Source organism: Canis aureus, chromosome 29, assembly GCF_053574225.1.
Source record: "Canis aureus isolate CA01 chromosome 29, VMU_Caureus_v.1.0, whole genome shotgun sequence".
In the NCBI taxonomy this organism is placed as follows: domain Eukaryota; kingdom Metazoa; phylum Chordata; class Mammalia; order Carnivora; family Canidae; genus Canis; species Canis aureus.
Window position 1 is genome coordinate 23,963,411 of NC_135639.1, and position 22,649 is coordinate 23,986,059.

Here is a 22,649-nt window from a genome sequence, read left to right on the forward strand (position 1 = left end):
ATTCTGCACTGTCAGTTTCTTCTGTAGTCATTCAATGACTCCACAAACATGTTTAGGATGCTATTTTGTGTTAAAAGTTTCTGCTCCTACTTACTGCCCCCTACACACATGCCTTGACCCAATTGGCTCAAAACATAAGAACATTTAGCTTCTGGCTCTCATTTAAAATGCAGAACAAGTGTACTGGTATCAGACGGCCTCGGTCAAAATCTCTGCTCCATTCTTTACTGGCTATGTGATCTTAGTTTGAAAAGGACTTCATCTCTCTATGCCTTTTCTGTGAAATGGAGGTAAGAGGAGGACTTACCCCATAGAACATCATGACAACAAAATGCATTAATACCATGCCTAGCTCACACCAGCCACTCAGTGTTAGCTATTACTATTATCTGTAATTGACTCTGCAAGAACTACAGATTACTCAATAAGAAAGTTAGCCAGGAGGTAAAACTCACAGAAGAATGCAGAGGACAAATCTTAAATAAGATGCTGAGAATCACAGTGTTTCTTATACGGAAGGGTCTGTTCAATCAACTTCACAAGGACTCCTATCAGGATTTCAGAGGAATTAAGGAAGCCACCACTTCCATGACTTCCCTCCCCTGCACACACAGAATACCTAAGAAGCAATTACATAGCAGAACGAAATAATAAACACAATCATATTAAGAGCACTTTGATTATTTCTCCATACTGCAATCTGGAAGCAATCGCCACCTGGGGCAGGCAGTAAAACTGCAGGCGTTGATTCCAGAGAATTGGCCAGAAGGCCTTGGGTACAGCAGACTCTCCATTCTAATTGCGTTCCATGAAATCACCACTGCGCATTATAACAAGGTGTGCTTCTCTTCTGGAAACATTTCTCAGAGGAGAAGGTGGAGGCCATTTTGCCTGGCCTCTAGAGGTTACAAGGCTAGAGAGAGAAGAGATGGGGGTAAATTCATGGTCCTATCACATTCAAACTGGATTAGAGAAAACAAGAGAGAAGAGAATGGAGATGAAAGAATCAGACAACTTTAAAGCCTAAGAAACAGAGAGGGGAAAAGCCAATCATTTTTTTTTCCAATTTTGCAACAGATGTTTCACTTGCAGACCCAAATCTAATAGCAGTTGGTGTAGTAAAGATGAAATAGTTGGAGGAAGAAAAAGAGAGCTAAAAAGGAAAGGATTCAGGGAGTCAGGCTGGCAAAGGGGAAGTGCCTCCCTCAGCTTCCTGCCGCTATTCTCCGCCCACTGGGGACAGGTGCAGCGTGTCCTTGTCCTGCTGTCTCACCAGCCCTGCAGCTCTCCTGGGCTCCAGCACACACAGCCCCCTGCCTGCAGGCATTCCTCACCAGGAAGGCAGGGGTAATCAGGCCCATCCTTCAAACATCTTCATTCTATTACTTCCATAATCAGCTTCTAATGTTCTGTTCGATAGATGTGAGGCCGACCAGAGCAAGCGCTTGAACAGCTGCTCGGGCCATGGAGCTATTCTCTGTGTCATTGATCACAAAGACAAAAATCAATCCTGGCTAAGGAGAAAGAAGTTAAAAATAAATTGCTGGGATTGATTTCTGTTCAGACCTTCTGACTCCCAGTTTAGAAAGGGGGAGGGAAGATTGTGCGTGGATCCACCTGTCATGAAATCACTTCATATGTCCCAATCTCAAAAGCAAAACAAACCAGGAGGTATTTTGCGCACACACAGTCAGTCACACATGCGTGTGCGTGCACAAACACACAGGCGCACATGCACATAGTTTCCTCTTAATTTATGCTCTTATTTTATTGTTGCCTCCTGATAACTATCAGAGGTGAGAATCCATGTAGATTGTAAACTCCCATGAGAAGAGGGCTGGGATTTTCCACGTTCACTACCAAATCTCCAAAGTGGGGTCCTGTGCTTTTTGGACAGCAGTAACTCCAGAAATATTTGTTAAGGAACGGACAGCATAAATGAATTAATGAAGTCCCTTTTTTGCTATGATTGGCTCTTGCAATTAGGTCTATTTCTTCATTGATGTATCTTCATGTATCAATGTATTCTTCCTCAATGTATCACAGCATGTAATTACTTTTCTTCTTCATTATTATGAATATTCTCTCTCACAAGACTACAAACCCTCCTATGGCAGGAATTTTTACTTTTTTTTGCTTTTTAATTTTTGATCTATTGCACTATCTCCACCTTGTACCCTCAGTAGATGTATGTGAAAGGGAAGGAGGAAAGAATGGTTCAGTGATTCTCTTAAGGGATTAGCAACATCTTAAATATCTTTGGTTTTGATTCTGCCACTGGAGAAATAAGTTGGGAAATACTTCTAAATAACAGTCCCCTGCCCATCAATGTTTAATGAAATGGAGCATCCTGGAGAGTAAGCAGACTTGTGGAACTATAGGGTCAGAAGGGAACTCCGGAGTCAGATACCCCACTGCCTTCCAAACTGGATTCCATGGAGTTCTAGAACCCTACAGTGATGCCTTGGAGGTGTCCATAATGGGTGACAAATGGATGGGTGGGAGAGTTCATACAGCCCCTCACCCTCTTTAAACTAGATCCACTCTAGCTGTATTTGTTTTATAAAGGTGATGGCTCGAGGTCACTGAGTGAGTTAATGGTAGACAAGAGTTAAATCCAGGAATACTGTACTGACCACCCCCGGTGGTCCCTGCACCAACCTGCCCACCCCATCCTGTGGCACACTGTCTCCTGCCAAAGTAGGGTCTCTTCCTTAGAGTACTGGCTGGTCCTAATGTCAGACTCCTCAAGTCAATTCTCCACCTGGAGACCTAACTTGAGCCTTCCCTTCTCCAGGAAAGCATCCCTGATCATACCATGGCTCACAGAGCTTCCTCACCCTAAGAAAGAGCCTAGCACTCTCTCAAGAGCTTTTGAACATTGCTCAGGAAGAGTGTCAGTCCATAGAGTCCCACATCCTCACCTAGTCTGAAACAAAATGAAAACAACAACATTGTTGGTCTTGTTTACCATTATATTCCTTTCATTTAGAATAACAGGGACACGTCGAGTGCTTAGCAAATGTTCGTCGAATGGATGAATGAATGAATGAATGATCAGTCCTTCTGTCTCAGACAGATCCAACGGTAGCCTGGGCACATAGTAGGTGCTCAAACAAATTAAACTGATTGATCAGCCACTGGCTCTGCCACTAGTAAACTCCAGAAAAGACTTTGTTTCTGACTGATCATGAGGGCTTTCAGAGTCAAATTCTTAAAAGTAGCTTGCAGAAATCCAAAGCATTTGTTTACCCCATTTAGCAAGCTATGGAGTTAAAGGCAGGGCAATTAAAATTTTTAAAAGCTGAAACTCTGAAATAAATAGATCTGTATCCTAGTTAGAATGGTAATGGGGAGAAGGCTGGACTTAATAGTCTGCTTCTCAGTCCATAGCCCAACTGCCTTTATTATCAGCACTGTTGTTTTTACAATACAATTATCTTTAATAGGAGAAGGCCCAGAAAAGAGATCCCCCTGGGAGCTATGCTTAGAAGAGCGGGTGTGGGTAACTTGCTGGGACCTAGAAGGGAAGGATAATTGGGAGATCCAGCCGGGTCGTGATTCAGTAGCTCCTCCACACCCGGGAATGGGACACAAAAGAAGCTCTGCCCAGAAGCACATGATGGAAATTGGATAATTCATGGCAAGAGGTACAAGGTAAGTGGGGAGGGCTGGAGAAAGCAGAGCCGGGGATGGTAAGATGATTAACCATGTTCCATGCTGCCACTACCTCCCCCCCCACCCTAGTGATGAGTGTTTGAATGTTTGAATAATCCTCTAAGTGCATCTGAGGGACAACTCTCAGAGGTGCGGGCATGATTACATTGTACTGAATCCCATTAAGCCCTTCTTTGGTTAATGGTGCAGAAAGTTTCTGATCTGAAACAAAATTGAAACAGATCCTGACAAACAGTCCACTGAGCAAGGAGGGAGTAAGGCTTTCCTGCCCCTTAGTGTCTACAAAGACAGGAGAAACAGCTGCCTCTTTTTCACTTTTACAGCCATCTGGAAAAGTTTCTGGGAAAACCAGCTATTTAGTGTTAATGTGAAGATCTTCAGGTTGGGAAAATGTAATGAGAACTAGATCACTGTCTTCTTTTGTCATCCCTTATAAACCCAGGCAGCTCTGATGTCATATCCTGAACTGTCGTCTATGGAGCTCTATGACAGAGGGATTGTCTAAATCTCTCTGAAATTCAGCTTCTCCGTTAAAAACTAAAGAGATTAATATCCATCATAAAAGATCCTATGAAAATTTAAGTAGAATTAAAGAAAATAAAATGCACCCTTAGGAGACATACATTTGGCACGAAATAAATGCAAGACTCAACAAATAAGTTGTGACAATTCTTTCAGTTTGTTGATTGGTGGGTAAAAACTGATGGTGAGGTCAGGTGGGAAGAACATTCTGAACCACAGCTGCTTTGAAAACAGGAAATTGCACATTTTCAAATAGTGGAAGAGACTGAGTGCGGGTGATCTCACTCCTTCGGGCTGAATTACAGAAACACTTGTGATCCCCTGGACAACATCTCTGCTTTTCAGACCAGAATTCATAGGCTGCATCTAATCATGTGAAGCTCCTGGATAATTAAACACTACGAGTGCCACCCTTCCTATAAAATAGACTGCACAGCATCCAAGCCACTACTCTTCCTTCTCATGCCCATGGAGACACTACTAATTAACAGCAGCAGTTTTTCCTACTGAATCACAACAACACAGCCTTCTATATAGCTATTACTAATTACCCAAAGGTGGTACACAAAATAAAAACAACGTGACAGCCCAGAGTCAGACATATCCCATTCATGGACTACTAGAAAAGCAAATACTTGTGTTATAATATGGGGCAAATTACAGAACAATTCTCTGAGACTAAGGGAAAACATCCCTTGCTATGCTGGCCTAGTAAATAACTTGCATGGAATTTCAGTAGATCTCCTGGGGAATAACAAGCCTTCATCATTCATTAGGGACATGCACAGCAAAGCCCTGAATGCAGTGAAGAGATCACCAAGCCTAAAGGATTGATGAGCATTCTGTAAATAAAGAGCCCCTTCTGGAGCCTCTCAGTCTCAGCAGGGGACACCAGGGAATCATCACCATCTGGATGGTAATTGATGCCTTGCTGGAAGAATCAATGAGATGGGATTGCTCAGAGACAAAGAGAGCTTAGGAAGTGAACAGAGAAAAGGAACCTAGGAAAAGTTCTGAGAACAAACCATATTTAAGTGGTGGGCAGAGGAAGAGGCACCTGCGTAGGAGGGGAAGCAGAAGATGCCAGAGAAGTAGGAGGAGAAGCTGAACCACGCACTGGAAAAGAAGCAGAGCTGAGTGCACTCAGGAAAACATCAGCAATCAAGAGATCCCAGTGCTGCGGACGGTCAACTGTTATTTATGGAGAGGTGTTGTCTGGGTATAATTCAAAGATATTTCAAGAACTTGGCAAAAGTAATTTCAACGGAGTGGACAATGCAGAAGTCAGCCTCAAGTGGGTTAAAGAGAAGAAAATGAGAAAACAGGATCATGAATATAGACAGCTCTTAAGAAATCTGGTTGCCAATGAAAGATGGGACATTTACAGGGAGGAATGTGGGGTTTGGAGAAAGTTTTGTTTTCTTCTTTTTTTTTTAATTTAAAAAATTTAGTAGAAGGATCCCTGGGTAGCTCAGTGGTTTGACACCTGCCTTTGGCCCAGGGTGTGATCCTGGAGTTCCGGGATCGAGTCCCACATCGGCTTCCTGGCATGGAGCCTGCTTCTCCCTCTGCCTGTGTCTCTGCCTCTCTCTCTCTATGTATATATATCTATCATGAATAAATAAATAAATCTTTAAAAAAATTTTAGTAGATATTTTTAAATATTTCAGGACTGATGGGAAGCCTGAAATAGGAATGAATATGCAAAAGAGATAGGGGAAGAAGGATAATAGGTAAAGCCAGGTCCCTGAGAAGTTAAAAGGGATGGGACTGGGTGTTTGGATTGAGAAATTTTATAAGGGCATGAAGATGATTCTTTCTACTTCTCTTGGGTAGTTTAATCTATTCACAATACTGTACATAGTAGGGACTCAGTAAATTTGAGTCTTTTTGTTGCCTTGAGTTGGATTCCCTCAGCCTGGAAATGTAGAGCCTGATGCAAGGGCTGTTAGGCAGGTAGTTTTCTTTTTTTTGGAGTGGGGGAGGTCTTTTGTTTGTTTCTGTTTGAGAAATGATCCTAGGGAACAGAAGTGGCAGAACCAGAAAGTAGGGTAAAGAAGGGAGAAAAAGCCATCCCAAGGAGTGTTACTGAACTGGTTATTACTCTGAGTAATTGGGGCTCAATCCCACTGGGGACCCTATGAAGACCCATAGAGAATGAATGAAGCTCGGTATTGCCCTTCTGACACAGGAAGAGAGGAGTACTTGTCCACTGGCTCCTGACTTCTATCAGTCTAATTGGCCCAGAGGATCCTGACACCATCGTACTTCAAGGTTTGTATCTGCGCCAGGATGGCTAAGGGGTCTCTCAAGAGCATACCATTTGGGGAGAAATCAGCTCAGAGCAAAAAGCAAGAGGTTCACACTGCAGCTGAGGCAAGGTAATACGAGGTCACCTCTGTACACAGTGAGCAGCTGAGCAAATATGAGCCAGGAGGACGTGAGGCGAGATCTATGAGATGTTCAACACAGAGATCAACTAAATATCATTACTTCCCAATCAGTTCACTAATTTCTGTTTATTCATGGAAGTGTTTCAAATATTAGCAGCAACTTTTACATCAAGCCACTAAAATCATTGCCTGTATAGGCAACACATCCCAGCAACATGCTATTTAAAGAACTTCCATTAGTGCTGGCTGTTGAAAACACCTCACTTAAGATTCTGAAAGTGCTTCAAGAATATTCACCTGAAGATGTCTTTATTGAATTTCTTTTGAAGACTGTCTCTGCAACTCTTTCATTTTCCTTTAAACTCCAGTGTTGTAAATGTGTCCCTAATGATGAAATTGCTATTTATTTAACATTCAAATCTCTCCCATTAAGGCCAAATTAACATCATTTAAAATATTGCCAAATAGTTTTTCTTTGAATAATTACACTCTATTAATTTCTGCCTCAGGGTTTTTTTTTTTTCTGTCAGAAAGAGAACTATTAGGGATACAGTAGCCATGTCAGAGAGGCTTTTGTACCTTCCACATTAGGCCCTAAACCAGAAACTTAAACTATCAAAACCCTGGGGAGCTGGGGGCCAACATGCTACTAGAAGGTACTCAAGAGTCTTGAAAGATAATTAAACCCCAGAATATCTACAGTTACGTATCTATCATTAGAAGTTGGTTTCTTTGATAACTAGCACTATGGAAGGTATGTGGGAAGATTTTATTATGTATATATGTCGATACATGAGCTGAATCCATGAATAATTACAAAATGATTTGGGGAAAAGATTTAGAAATCTTTTCTATGACAGGCTTATAAAAACTCTTAAAAGAGAATGTGCATACACAAAAGTAGTGAGGCTGATTTTTGCATGTGGATTAATCTCTTGATTCTTGCATTTGATAGGGCTCTGTAGCTTTCAGAGCATTTCAAAGCCATTATTATCTCCCTTGATCCTCACAAAAACCTTCCAATTTAGGCAGGGCAAGGGGCATCATTCCATTCTACAGAGATGAGGAAATCAGCATTCTCAAAGTCCAAGTGAGTTGCCCAGTGTTTCCTGCCTGGTAGGTGGCAGCACCCTGACTACAATCCAGGATGTAAGTTCAGGGTCCTTTGCCCCACATCACACCACCGGCTACTTGAATCATAAACTGCCTGAGAACAGGGACAACGTCTTCTAGCCCTGCCATGCTCCATTGCACCTGAATACTTCTAGGACCTCAAGAAATATGTTAACTAGCTACCATTACACACTAATTGCTAATACTTCTAGAATTCACCTTTCAACTCTGCACAAGAGCAACTTGTATCCAAATTACTGACTGGTTTCATTGTAGTACTGGAATTATCCTAGGACCCCTCATCTTCATGCCATTGCACCACCGCCCACAGAATTCTTTGCTATAGCAGGGACTTCTTGGACTACATCTACACAACGTTACTAGGAGTTGAAAATGTGGATCTACACACTGATACCAGTCTAGTTGTGGATGTTAAGAAGGATTTGGCAGAGTTGGGATGGCCCTCCCTTTGAATTTTCTGCTATCTCCATGCCTCTGGAGTATTTTAATCTTAATTATGGATCTGTTTATTCTCTTGTGTTTTAGATATCTATATCAGATCTATTTTTTAAATACAATTGCACTCACTATGAAATTCTGTTCAATGAGTGAATGAGTCTTTTTTACACTGAAGGCCACCTCTTGTGTCATGAAGAGGGGATAAGGCCAGGCTCCGTGTAGCTCAGTAAAGACACATGCATCTCTTATGATGGCTTATTAGGGCTCTGTTCTTGTTTCTTTATCACACTCCTTAATAGACAGGGTATGAATCCTATCATTGAAGGATTTTACGGCTACCAGTGCTGAACTACCTACTCTCCAGGATAATCACTAGAAAAGCTACTCCATAAGGAGAAGAGGCAGGATTGCCAACCTTCTTGGCTCAGAACACAGAAACCAACTTATCTCTATCCCCCTGCCCCTACAGAGGAAAGCCGATTTCTCTTTTATCCATGTGGAACGGAGACATTTCAGGCAGACGCTTTCCCATTAAAACAAGGGCTCTTCTGGGAAGGATTAGCTCCTTTTGATTTCATATGAAACCCCAGGCCCTGGGGCCCCCTGCACAGAAAAGGCATTGACAGATTAACAAATTTCACAGTGTTCTGTACATCTTCAGCTCAGCTGAAAGCATGAGATCAAACACTAGGTCCCCTTAAGCAAAACCATCAAGATGACTACCTTTACCTCTTTGTCAATAGAACAATAAAAGGTGAAGCAGAGCCCCTGGGGTCTCTTCTGCACTGTAGGAGCCATGTGAGTAGTATATGGACCCTTCAACCACACACAAGATACAGAATCAAAAATAATCATGTTTAGAAAAAAAAACAACTGGGCCTGAGGAGCTTTTCCTTAGAAGGGTAAATTTTTTGAGGGTGAATTTTTTATGCAAAATTAATGTCATGGGAAAATTATTATGAAGAGGTTACTTGGGTTTTTGGTTATTTAAACTTTACTCTCAGATGCATATGTTTGTATATGACTCACTCCCAGGTAAACAGTTATGCTGTGTATACCTACATAATATTTCTTAATCTGTAGAGAAAGGAAATGTGACTGCATGTCACCTAAATGCCTCGTGGTTCAGTTGTCCACGCATAAAAAACACCTGACCTTTGACCCATGGAGCCAACAGTGCTACAAAAAGTCTATAGTTTTCAAACATGTCTTAGCAGTAGATTGCTTTTGTCAAATGAAAAAAAGTATAAAGACCCTGACATACAAAACAAACAAAAGCTGAGTTACCCTATTTAAAGAGGGGTTAAGAGGGCCAGATACTTTCTTCCATTTCCTGGTAGCTTCTGAGACAACTTCCCTAACATTCAATTAAAAACTGCAAAAAAACACATTTGGAAAAAAAAAAAAGTACAGAAAGTGCGAGAGCATAGACAGACATCCTTTTCTGCAAGGGCTCTGAGGGCACTAAAACAAAATAAGAGATATCAATACTCTATAAAACTAGAAAATTCAAGTGGATAAATCCCTTACAATTATGAAAAACTAAAGCCACCAGAGCCCTTTATCCCCACCCTGTTTATTTAGCTGCTCAGGTTTTAGGCAAAGAAGAAAATAATGTGGCTCTAACAAGGTTCCCCTTTAAAAGTCAAACTCTGGGGCAGCCTGGGTGGCTCAGCGGTTTAGCGCTGCCTTCAGCCCAGGGTGTGATCCTGGAGACCCAGGATAGAGTCCCACGTAGGGCTCCCTGCATGGAGCCTGCTTCTCCCTCTGCCTGTGTCTCTGCCTCTCTCTCTCTTTCTCTCTCTCTCTCTCTCTCTCTCCGTGTGTCTCTCATGAATAAATAAATAAAATATAGATAGATAGATAGATAGATAGATAGATAGATAGATAGATAGATTGATAAATGTCGAACTTTGGAGTGACAGCAAGCATCTTTCAGAAAATATATAGTCCTCAGTATCCAGCTCTGTCTTAGCCAGGCTCCCTGGAGATGATGCTCATGAGAGTAGGCTGGACCTAAGTCTTGACACACTACAGTTTCTTCTCTTGACATCTTTCTTTAGTAGATTGCTGAAGGGGAGAGAGAATACCACCTACCCTGATGCCCTGAGACCTTGCTCAGGTATAAACCCCAGAGGAGAAAATGCACTGTTGGTCTGAGGATTTTTGGCTTTCACAAAAGCCTTCTGAGGCAGCTTTCTTTCTATGAACAGAATGAGGAATCCTTCCCTTTCCTTGCTTCTCAGATAGACATTAATCATTGCAGTACAAATCTGACCTTCTCCATAAAGCCCTTCCTGATCCCCATCTCAATTTTCAAAACTCATACCCTCCAAAAAAGATTAAAAACCCACACTGATCTCAGGAAGTTCTATGTGATGGCTTCCAATAATTAAAAAAACAACAACAAACAACAACAAATAATTAATAGATAAAAGAAAGCAGCCACGTAATCACGAATGGCCAGTAGGAGAAAGGAAGAATAGTATCACCCAGCATAATGCAGGGAAGTTGCTACAATTGACACAATAATTAGTTCTGAGCTTCTTAGCACTGTAAAGAAGGAAACATGAAATTATCCTGAATAACTGAAAGGAAATAAAAAAGGTTCACCTCACCTGGACGAATTTCTACTTGATTTTTCTGCCATTTCACTCCCTCCCACAACTATGCTACCTGTCCTTGGATAAAGAAGTTCTGGTGCATTATGTCCTCTCACTCTTAACTGTATGCCTGCTTCCCATCTGCCTAGAAAGTTCTCTCTCCTTCACCTACCTAACTGGTCCTCCTAGTCTTCCTTTCTAGGGAGCTTGTACTGACCCTCCTCCCAAAGCTCTTACTGCTTACTGCAAGAGCAACAGATACTTTGCACTAACATTGCTCTCATCACGCTACATTATAATTGTTTAGCTGTTGTGTTCCCCACTGGGCTGATTTTATTTTAATATATTTAAATGAATGGATATAAAAAGGGTACTGAATAACATAATGGATAACTGTTGAACAGCAGTTTTATAAAAATGCAGAGACATTCCACATATGGTCATTTCTTGTGCAGTGAACAATTGCCAATTACCCTAAGTTGTCTTATATTGTTAGTTGGAGAAACAAGATTCCATTGCTTTAAAAAGATAACTAACTGCATTCCCTGAGAATAAGGACAGTGTCTTATCTTCTCAGTTCAGTTCAGTTCAACAAACATTTATTGAGTACCAGTCATTATGCTAAGTGTAGGAGAAACAATGATGAATAAGACATAGTCTTGTTCCTCTTAAAGTTTACAGACCTGGCTAGGGAAACATAATACACATGGATAAGTAGTCAGCAAAGAAGCTTGGTGCAATCCTGATTAAGAATATCAGGGAAGACTTTCTACAGGCAGAAATGCCTAAGTTGAACCTAAGGATGAGTTTGTCTAATAAAGGCACATTCCAAGCAGGTGGAAATTTTTCATGCAAGAAAGGCATGTTAGGCAACAAATGACATGGTGTATGCATGGATACTGAATGGGTTTATTGTTTTTGGAAGGGTAAAATATAACAAGGAAGGTATACAGAGAGCCATAGTGGTTAAGGAATTCCCATGAAGCTGATGGAATATGCAGGATCCAGATCATGGAGGACCTTGTGGGTAATGTTAAGGAAATTGGATTGTAACCTATAGATGATGAACAGCTGTTGAAGGCAGGAACATTGATTTTTGTTTTAAATAAATTACTTTGGAAGTAGTGCTGTGAATGAATTGGGGGTGGGAGATCTGGGAACAAGAAAAATCAGTTAGCAAGCTATTGCAACATTTCAGAAAATACACGATAAAGGTTTATAAATGATTTTAAATAGCCAAGTAATAATGGTGCTTCCTTTTTCCTCTCATAAATCACCCTGGAGCAACATGAAAAACAAGAAATAAAGATACAAATTCTATATTCAATGAAAATCTAACCCTGTAATACAATATATATGGAAAGGAAGCCAAATTCGGGGAAGAACAAACAGGATACAGACAGGCACCAGGGCAAAAATGCCTATAGCTACTAATCTTGGATCAAGCTAGAGAAATAGCATTCTCTAAAGAAAATACTTCATAAGGAGCAAAACTAACAATCTATTATTTGGAACCAAGTAATGATGGCCCAGGAGTTGGCAGTGAGTTTAGTCTGGGAACTGAGTGGTGACAAGATGCTGGAGAGGTGCAGCTGGATGAAGAAGCAGCCAGGCAGTTTTACCTTATGCGAAGAATCCATTCATAGACCAACTATCTTGAGTTATGTGAAACCTCACTGAGAAACAAGAAAGATACTCATTAAGCTAAAACAGAGCTCTGGTCTATCACCAAGAGGAACCTCCTCAAACAGTCTTTCCAGGAAGAGCTCATGTCATGAAAAAAATAAGTAATGGTTAAAAACATAAAGACAAAAGAAAATAGCATAGGAATCATAAAATAATACAGCAAATAAGAGAGGGAAAGGGACAGAAAAAACAAATAGGAGACACAGAACAAAAATTGCTTCCATGAAACAAATGAAAATTGTGACCATACTGCTATAATTAAAAATGATCTGTATGATGAAGAGATCACTTCTGTAAGAGAAAAATTCAAAGTAAAATACAAGAGCTAAGGGTAGATAATGTTGAGGTAACAAAAAGTAATAAAATATAAGCTGGCAAAGTTCAGGAAAGAAGTATAGTAGCAGCAAAAAGTGCAAAAAAGAGCCTGTACACTCTGCTAAATACTTGTGCATGGATGATGTAGGTAAGACTTTTTTTTTTTTTTTTTTAATATCACTTTGCTCAGGGAGTTAAAGCTGATTAAGAGAGAAAAAATGATGACATCCTTTGCTTTTTCTGCACATATCCTAAGTGTCCTAGAGGATAGGAGCCAAAATAATGAAACTGAAATAAACTACATATTTCAAAATATATATCAGAAACTTTTGAGAAATTAAAAAGGAAGGAGAAATTGAACCAACTGAATGAGACTTATATTTCAGGAAAAGAAATTGACACAGTGTGACCAACCACAAAGCATACACTAACAAAGTAAACAACATTTAAATATATATTTTTTAAAAAGACTTTAAGGCATCAAGGGCAAAATAAATTAAGACATCTAAAAGGGAAAATATCAGACTGGCCTGACATGGTAACTTCTAGTAAGTTAATGAAGCAAGGTTCTCACAGAAAGCAAATGACACATGCATTTTATAGCCTAAAAGGAGAGATAAACATATTTTCAACATTCAAGAATTTACCTTTCTTGAAAACATTACTAAAGAACAAACTGCAGACAACCAAGAAATAAATAGGAAAACTATAGTAAAGGGTGTATATTTACCTATAAACTAAAATAAAAATAAATGCAGAAATGATGGTTCACAGCAGAATGCAAATGCTTTGAATGATTTAATTAACAAAACTGGAGTTGGATATAGATCATAAACATAGACTATTTTTCTACCTTTGTTCATCCCTGCTTCATAAAATACTTAAGTCTAAAAGAATTATATTTTCAGATAGAAATGCAAACTAAGAGTTATAATATGGCCAACCAAAATCAGGGGAAGGAATTTAAGAGAGAACTAAAGAAAGAGAAATGCATGGAAATCCAATAATTGTATCCTTGCTCACAAGAGGAAATCAATAGATATTACCCCAAAATAGAAGATTCGCTATTATATTCATAAAGTAGCTAGAACAAATATTCAAAATTATCAAAGAAACACAGAAGCAGAAAATCAAGGAAAACAGGGCAGCCCCGGTGGCACAGCGGTTTAGCGCCGTCTGCAGCCCAGGGTGTGATTCTGGGGACCCGGGACCGAGTCCCATGTTGGGCTCCCTGCATGGAGCCTGCTTCTCCCTCTGCCTGTGTCTCTGCCTCTCTCTCTCTCTCTCTGAATAAATAAATAAATCTGTAAAAAAAAAAAAAAAAAAAAAAAAAAAGCAAGGAAAACATCTTTAAAAAGAAGCAATATTAACTAAAAACTAAGCATACACTGTCAGAATTAAGACATATCAGATTGATCAATGCAAAAGGCCAGTATCACCTGCGAGAAGGAAAGGACTCAGCTACTGCTGGCTGAACAACACACATCTGTACCTGCTGTATGTGCAGTTGTTCCTGCATAATCCACTGACATGCTTTTCCTTTATTTTAAACTTAGCCAATTGATAGTTGCAAATAATAGCATTTCATCTCCATTTATTTGGTGGTTGATGAAATTGCATGTTTTTCTCAAGACTATTGGCCTTTCGCATTATTTGGGGCATTGTTATTCCATGCTTCCCATTGCTCTCATGGTTTACAAAAAAAAAATCTTAAAACAGCCTTCGAGGCCCTTCGAGGCCCTGTGGGATCTAGTGCCCTAGGTCTTCATGTGGTTATCTCTAAACTCTGCATCTAGGTCTCACTTACTCCTTCCTTCTCATCTCCCTAATATTAGGGTACTCTGTGCCCTAGTGTTTGCATTGTTCCTCATTTCTGTCTGTACTTACTCCCTGGGTGACTTCAATTTTGCAATTCAAAAATAATGACTATATGCTGACATCCTTCAACTTAATATCCTCAGCCCTGGCTTCCCCATTACCTCTGCTCCTAAAGCCAGCTTCAAATTTTTACTTATTCACCCCATGCCGTGGGGATCAAGAAATTATAGGGCCCAACACACCTGGCTCTATGTCCCCTTCTGACTGCTGACTTCTGCCACCCTCTCCTAGATCACTACACACCAAATGAGTTCTTTTCAGGTCATCCTAAATGAAACAGCAATACCAACAGACACCTAACATTCACATTCTTCATGAATTTTCAGCCAGAGCATTATCATCATCTGATATATTTTGTAGATAGACAGATGACAGTACAAGATAGATAGAAAGATAGAGAGCAACATTTACATACCATTGTTTTGGCACTTTACAGACGTAATTAACAAATAGAATCTGCCCAGCAACCCATGAAGTGAGTACCGTAATTATTCCCTTTTTATAGATGAGTCAAATAAATGTAGTATAGCTCAAGGTCACCCACCTGAAGTGTGGCCAACTGAGGTCAGAATAAATATGGGCTATTGGATTCCAAACTACAGGGTCTCAACCACTACTCTTTACAGTCTTTCATATCTCTGTCTATATGGAAATGTATCTTACATATACATTTTCCCTGTAAATATAAACACCACTTGGGCAGGAACTTTATTATGTTCACTGTCTTAACCTCATCTCTTAGAACAAGGGCCTGAAATGTAGCAGGCAATCAATAAAACTTTATTGACTAATGGGAACTCCTATCTCTTTCAAACAAAATAAAAATTGATGCTTATTAAAGAAAAAACTTCTAATGGCTGTCAGTCTAATAATAATAAAAGATATTTCGTAATAGAAAAAAAATCTGGATGTCTGCCGGCAGAATTACAGAAAACTTTATGCAATAAAAGGAAAAATGAATTTTAAGAAATCTGAACATTTTAAATTCTAAGTCATGTTTCCCAGAAACGATTCTGCCATGTTCATCATTATATGCAGTATTAGCATTAAGTAAAGGGCAATCGGATTGGTAAATTCATAAATCATCTTTGTGCTTCTACCATGAAAAAATTAAATACAGTTAAAGAAATAATAAAGCCTTAGCCTGGGACCATGGCAATGGGAATGGAATGAAAGGAAACATTTGAGAAATGACTAAGGGTGATAATTGCAGGGGCTTGGATTCATTAAATCTGGTAGAGGGTAGTGCCACCAGTGTGTCAGGTTCAAGGAGGACATGCTGATTTTATTTTAGCTGTGGAACATCCAAGTAGAGATATCAAGATGACTATTAGACATAAAGAACTGTAGTATAGGGCAGAGGTCACAACTCCCTGACTTGAGAGTCATTAGAACATGGCGAGGGGGGTGTCTGGGTGGCTCAGTCAGTTAAGGGTCTGCCTTTGGCTCAGGTTATGATCTTGGGTCCTGGATCGAGCCCCATTGGGCTCCCTGCTTAGTGGGAAGTCTGTCTCTTCTTCTCCATCTGCCTCTCTACTCTCCTCCTCTCAAATAAATAAAAAAGAACATGGAGATGGTACTTAAGACCATAGGATCTCCCAGACAGTGAGTGCTAGGGACAGAGAGAAGCAGGCCAAGGGCCGAAGCTAGAGAAAACCCAAGAATTGTACCTAAAACTGTTTATTTTGCATGTACATGTTCAATAATTACTCATGAATAAGGAAATAATAGTGCCAATGACCTCCCAAGATTTTTTTAATAATAAATTTATTTTTTATTGGTGTTCAATTTGCCAACATACAGAATAACACCCAGTGCTCATCCCGTCAAGTGCCCCCCTCAGTGCCCGTCACCCATTCACCCCCACCCTCAGCCCTCCTCCCCTTCCATCACCCCTAGTTCATTTCCCAGAGTTAGGAGTCTTTATGTTCTGTCTCCCTTTCTAATATTTCCTACCCATTTCTTCTCCCTTCCCTTCCATTCCCTTTCACTATTATTTATATTCCCCAAATGAATGAGAACATATAATGTTTGTCCTTCTCCGATTGACTCATTTCACTCAGCATAATACCCTCCAGTTCCATCCACGTTGAAGAAAATGGTGGGTATTTGTCATTTCTAATGGCTGAGTAATATTCCATTGTATACATAAACCACTTCTTTATCCATTCATCTTTTGATGGACACTGAGGCTCCTTCCACAGTTTTGACCTCCCAAGATTTAGGGGAAAAAAAATTCTGAGATTCTGGCTTTTACTTAAACTAAGAAACACGGATTTTTCTCAAGCCGCAAAGACTTTTCTTTCCCTTCCTTCTTCAAGCTGGTTTTTAAGTGGCTAGCTCAAGACTTCAAAAGTCTACGCAACTAATTTTTAAAAAGAAGTAACTCCTCCATCTACAATCTATCAATACAATAAGTAGTCACTGAGCACCCTGGATTTGCAAAGGCTTCTTGTCAGGGCCAAGAATGAGAAGTAAAATGTGTGTATAAAATATTGTCCCTATCCTAAGAGGGTATAAAGTGCAAGTTAGAAAGAAAACAAATCTACTAAGATTTAAGTAATGATTCCTAATAGTCCATGCACTAGAGGAGAGGCAGACAAAAACAGATGCCCTTGCAGCTGCCCTTGCCCTTCCTTCAGAGGAAGTGAGGCACACCCAACACAGGGGAAGTGAGGCTGATCTGGACTGAAACACTGGGAGTGGGGCAGAGAAAGTCATTCTGGAGCTTAGGTCTGAGCAAACTCTAGGAGATTCCAAAGATCAAGGGTCCTCTAGGAAACAGTGTGCAAAGGAACTGACAACAGAAGGGTGGAAGGCAGAGTGGGGGAAATGAAGGCTGCTGCCAAAGGTCAAGTTCGATTTCTCTCTCTCTCTCTCTCTCTCTCTCTCTCTCACACACACACACACACACACACACACACTAAGTCACTTGATGGAATATCACCTTTTGTTTTTCCTCATTTTTACTCTTCTTAGCATCTCCTTCCAGTGAAACTCAACACCTAATACAAGGCTTCCCTTGCCTATCTATAAATAAGTCACACCTAGTTTTCTCTGTGACTCAGAGTTCTTGGGAGCATAGGATTTTGGACTTGGGATATATCAGGGAGTAGTCAGCACTGAAAAGGGAGGCCAAAATTTAGTGAGTTCTAGACTTTTTTTTAGAAAGAAAATCCTAGACCTGCCTCATTTCTTGGGGATTCTCATTCCCATGTTAGACAGGCCACTTTGGACAGAAATGGAAAGGAACTTAAATTATAAGTTTAATATAATTATATCTTAATTATATAAGATAAATTACTTAAAGTCAGATCCCACTGGAGATGTGGTTCTAAGTAACCTCCAAACCCTAGCCCAATGCTGGTCATTTTAATACCCCTTTGGTATAATAAGACAGCAACCCAACTGAGGGTTCAGGGGGCCACTGAAGATCCCTGTACATGACAGTGACCCATAACACCTTCACCTTTCACCAGACGTCTCGTCCCCCCACAGAGAACAGATCGCCAAAACAAAGGAGAGCCCACACCCCAGCTCTTCACAACTGTGGGAAGGCCGCCTTCATTTTCCCAACTTCACCTAAGCCTCCCCTCTCAACCACTGACTGCATTTTCCGGACTCACCTGAATGAAGATATATTCATCCTGAACAACCAGGGAACTGATGTCAATGGAGCGGGCAAAAGGCCCACTCCGAGTGGTCTCGGCGCATTCTTGGATCCTGCAGGTGAGGTAGTGAGCATCTGAAATGGGAGAGCAACACTTAAACACATGGGGAAATGTTCACAAAGCTCTCATCAGCACCCAAGGCTCTGCCTCATAGGAAACCAATGATGCAGTTTAAAACAATGAGATTTCATTCGTGTTCACAAAACTTGTAATATATTTTTTTTTAAAGGCAATATCTAGATGAGGCAAGGGAGTGCGGAAAGAGTTAATCTTACATCCTGTGTCAAAGGGGGTAAACTGGTGTAGCTTTCTGGAAGAACAAATTGGAAATATCTACCAGAATTTTAAATGCGCATATCTTACATCAGCTATTCTAATGCAAGCAATGTCTTCTAGAGAAATACTCAAATATTCTCCCAAAGAGTCAAGGGCAAAGATGCTCATTGTGGCATTGTTCATAGTGAAAAATCAGAAAAAGGCTAAATGTCCCTGAATATTTCAATAAACCAAGGTGCCCATATTACAGAGTGCTAGTTGCAATTAAAAGAACTAAGTAGATACAGACACATTACATGATTTCTCTAAGATTTCTGTTCCTTTTCAAATAACCTTTGACAAAGTATTTGCCAGTATAATAGTAGCATTTTTTTTCATGTCCCAAAAAGCCTTGTCTTTATAAATGTATAGGTTTGTGCCACTGTACACAGAAAAAAAAAGTTTTTAAAAATATTTATTTATTTATTTATGTATGTATGTATGTATATATGTATTTTGGAGAAAGAGAGCATGAACAGGGGGAGGGGCAGAAAGAGAGAGAATCTCAAACAGATTCCATGCTGAGTAGGGAGCCCGATGCAGGGCTTGATCTCACAGCCCCGAGATCATAACCTTAACTGAAATCAAGAGTTGGATGCTTAACCAACTGAGCCACCCAGGCACCCTTGTGCATAAAGGAACCCATACAAATTAGCTATGATTACTTGCAGGGGAAAAGAATGGACTGGAGGAGAAAGTGTTAAAGTGGGATCTTTGCTTTTTATATAATATACATCTTTATTATTTTTGCCATAAGAATGTATTCACCTATTACTTGTATAAAATCTATAAAACTTGTATCATTACTTGTCAAATCTTCTGAAGATCTCAGTAGGTGAACAGCCCCTCAAGCTACCCAGGAACATGATGGCAGGAGCTGTAGCTGAATGGGAAAATCTTTGACTATAAAATGCACTTTGATTCTGACCTGAGGGTCATCCAAGAAAGACAATCCACTCAGTTATTTGCTCCTTAAGCAAAAAGTACAGGTAAGTCTCTGTAAAGAAATCTGTGTGCACACTGGCTTTCAAAATGGTTTTAACTGAACAGTATTTAAAAAGTGTAAGCTGCCAAAATGAAAAGTTAGGAATTATTTTGATATTAAAAGCAGAGGAGTCTTTGTTATCACCCAAAACCACATACATTATGACATGTATCTAATGGGACTGTTCCCTGGAATGTGCACCCAGGTGTGCATAGATGTCATGGGCTCCAGCAGAGGAGCTCACAGGCAGTGGAGATAAAGGCAAAAGTCTTAACTAAGCAAAAATTTATAACAATTGAGTTTAAAACACAAGTACTTAAAATTATTCCCGTTTTTCCTTAATTAATTAATTTACCAATGGTTTCAATGAGTCTCGTGCACACAAAACATACTGGGAATTGCTCAGGTACTAGGGAAACAGCAGTGAGTGAGACAGATCTTCGATTCAAGAGGACCTGCTTGGGATCCCTGGGTGGCGCAGCGGTTTGGCGCCTGCCTTTGGCCCAGGGCGCGATCCTGGAGACCCGGGATCGCATCCCACGTCGGGCTCCCGGTGCAAGGGGCCTGCTTCTCCCTCTGCCTGTGTCTCTGCCTCTCTCTCTCTCTCTGTGACTATCATAAATAAATAAAAAAAAAAATTAAAAAAAAAAGAGGACCTGCTGCCTAGGAGGTGACTCACATTATCTGTGGCTAGCTATTTCACACATTTATTTATAAACATTATGCTCATTTAATAAAGAAACATAGTTGGGTAAGAAATGAATTCATTATGTGCTATATTCCTGCTTCCTGAACATCCATAGCTGAACAAAGTCTATTTTTGTTGGCATTCTTACTTGGAGCATGTCAAACACCAACATCCTTCTCTCCGTCAGCATTCGTATCATCTGCCCACAAGCACAAGCCTCTTCACTCTTTTTACTTTTTTAAGATTTTATTTGTTTATTCATGAGAGACACACAGAGAGAAGCAGAGACACAGGCAGAGGGAGAAGCAGGGTCCCCATGGGGAACCTGATGCGGGACTTGATCCCAGGACCCTGGGATCACGACCTGAGCCGAAGGCAGATGCTCAACCACTGAGCCACTCATGTGGCCCCTTCCGGTTTTCTTGCCTCCAGGTGCCAAATAACCCAGCCAGTTCCTAGCCCTGACAATGCTGCTCCTGAAGTGCTTCCAGAGTCTCTCCCCTTCTCTCCACAAGCCCTGCCACCAGCCTGGGACGAGTGCTGCCCATCTGTGTGGCTTGTTGCATCTACCTCACCACTGGCCTGAATGTGTGGGATGGACCCAAAACTGGACAGGCCCAAGGCAAGGAGCCAGAGTCATCTTTAAAACTGCAATCTGAGCTTCTCTCTCCTGGCTTCCAAACAGTTCTGAGTGCCCTGGGACAAAGCCCAGACATCCTCCTGTAGAACAGAAGGCTTTTTACAAGAAGCTTAATAAAATCAAATGCCTAAGGAGCAAGACAAATAATGTGTAGGGATAAAATGAACTGAGTGAGTATGGCAAATGGCAGCTGGCACATGGCCTCGGGGTCGGGGATAACTGTGGAGTGGTGGGGACTACAGCAAAATGGTTGACACAGGGCTCTTCAAGGAGAAACTGCTCACTGTCCAGCTTGATGTGTAGGAATAAGAGATTTGGTGTTTTGTAATCAATCTAACTGTCCCTACTTTTTTAGGTGTGAAATTGTCTGATTTTTAAAAAAATTGATGGCTAGGGGCCCATGGGTGGCTCAGTCGGTTAAGCATCCAACTCTTGATTTCAGCTCAGGTTCTGATCTCAGAGTCATGGGATGGAGCCCTACATCTGCAGTCATGCCCAGCAGGGAGTCTACTTGTCCCTCTCCCTCTGCTCCTCCCTCGCCTGTGTGTGTGTGTGCTCGCCCTCTCTCTCAAATAAATACAATCTTTTTTAAAATGATGGCTATTTTAAATTTAAAACAGGGTGCAGGCCAAACACTGTAAAGCCAAACAAGTCTACAACCAAACAAGCCCCAGGAGCCACTCATTTCCCATCTCTATTCTGTAACTTGGTTCCCACCTACCTCTCCAGAGAAGACATAAACCCTCTTCCCACTCTTTCCTGACCCATAAGCAAGACCAGCTTGTTCACCATTCTGTAAGTAGGGCCCGCCTGTGCCTTCCTCCCTTTGTCTCTGTTTGCAGAGAAAGCCAAGAGTGGGCTGGCTTTCCACTGCTGGCTGAGAGGGCAAGGGAAGGCAAGGAGCCCAGGCTGTGCCGTGCAGCCTGTGGCCTGCCCACTAGGAATACTCTTGGATCCACAAAGCCTTAGTAATTTTCTCCTAGAATAAGGCACTAAAACCCAGGGAAAAGCTGTAGTAAATACATATAAAGAAACCACAAGTGTTGACAGGACAACCTGCTTCCTTATTGCCAGCCAGTGTCTCAGAAAACTCCTTATACAGCTAATCAAAGGTACACACAGGAGGACATCTGTTTGTCCCCCCACACAGGCTCATTTTCCCCTGTCTATTTACTATTCACTCTCACATTTGGACACTTTGGAAAAAAAAGAATCAAGTGTATTTAAGGCCACCCCAAACAAAATCAAAACCTACCTAAACTTTGGCCCACAGCAGGTAAGCTATTCTGCCAAACTCATCCTACTTTTTGGCTCTCCCCCTGCTTGCAACTGCCCAGCATGGAATGAAAGGTCCAATTTAACAGGAAAGCAGCTCTAAAATGAATTTTTCAAATCCACTTAAAATTCAGGGGCCTTGTAGTCTTTAGCTGGACTCAGACATTGGAAGTCTCCATTCTTTTAAATTGTTTAAAACATAGTGACATGATAGTAAGTACTATGACACCCACTGCCTGGTGACAACCCAGAATGGGAGAGATGGGGGGAGTAAATTACCAGGCAGACCTGGCCACCAGATGGAAGTGACTGAGGGTGACAAAGGACTCTAGGTGTCAAAGGTGAGCAGAGGACACCAAGGAACTCACATTTCTGAAAGCTCTCAAATTTGGGCTTTGGACATTATCCTGAAATGAGGCCAAATACAG

General features: G+C 40.9%; 1 protein-coding gene across 2 annotated transcripts in view; it reads right to left on the bottom strand.

Annotated features, from left to right (window-relative positions):
* SORCS3 (sortilin related VPS10 domain containing receptor 3) overlaps window positions 1-22,649 on the bottom strand; it is a 586,644-nt gene that overhangs the window by 121,024 nt on the left and 442,971 nt on the right. For both annotated transcript variants that reach the window (XM_077877720.1, XM_077877721.1), the window contains exon 7: window positions 18,274-18,392. In XM_077877720.1, the coding sequence (XP_077733846.1) occupies window positions 18,274-18,392 (119 nt within the window). The remainder of the gene's footprint in view (window positions 1-18,273; window positions 18,393-22,649) is intronic.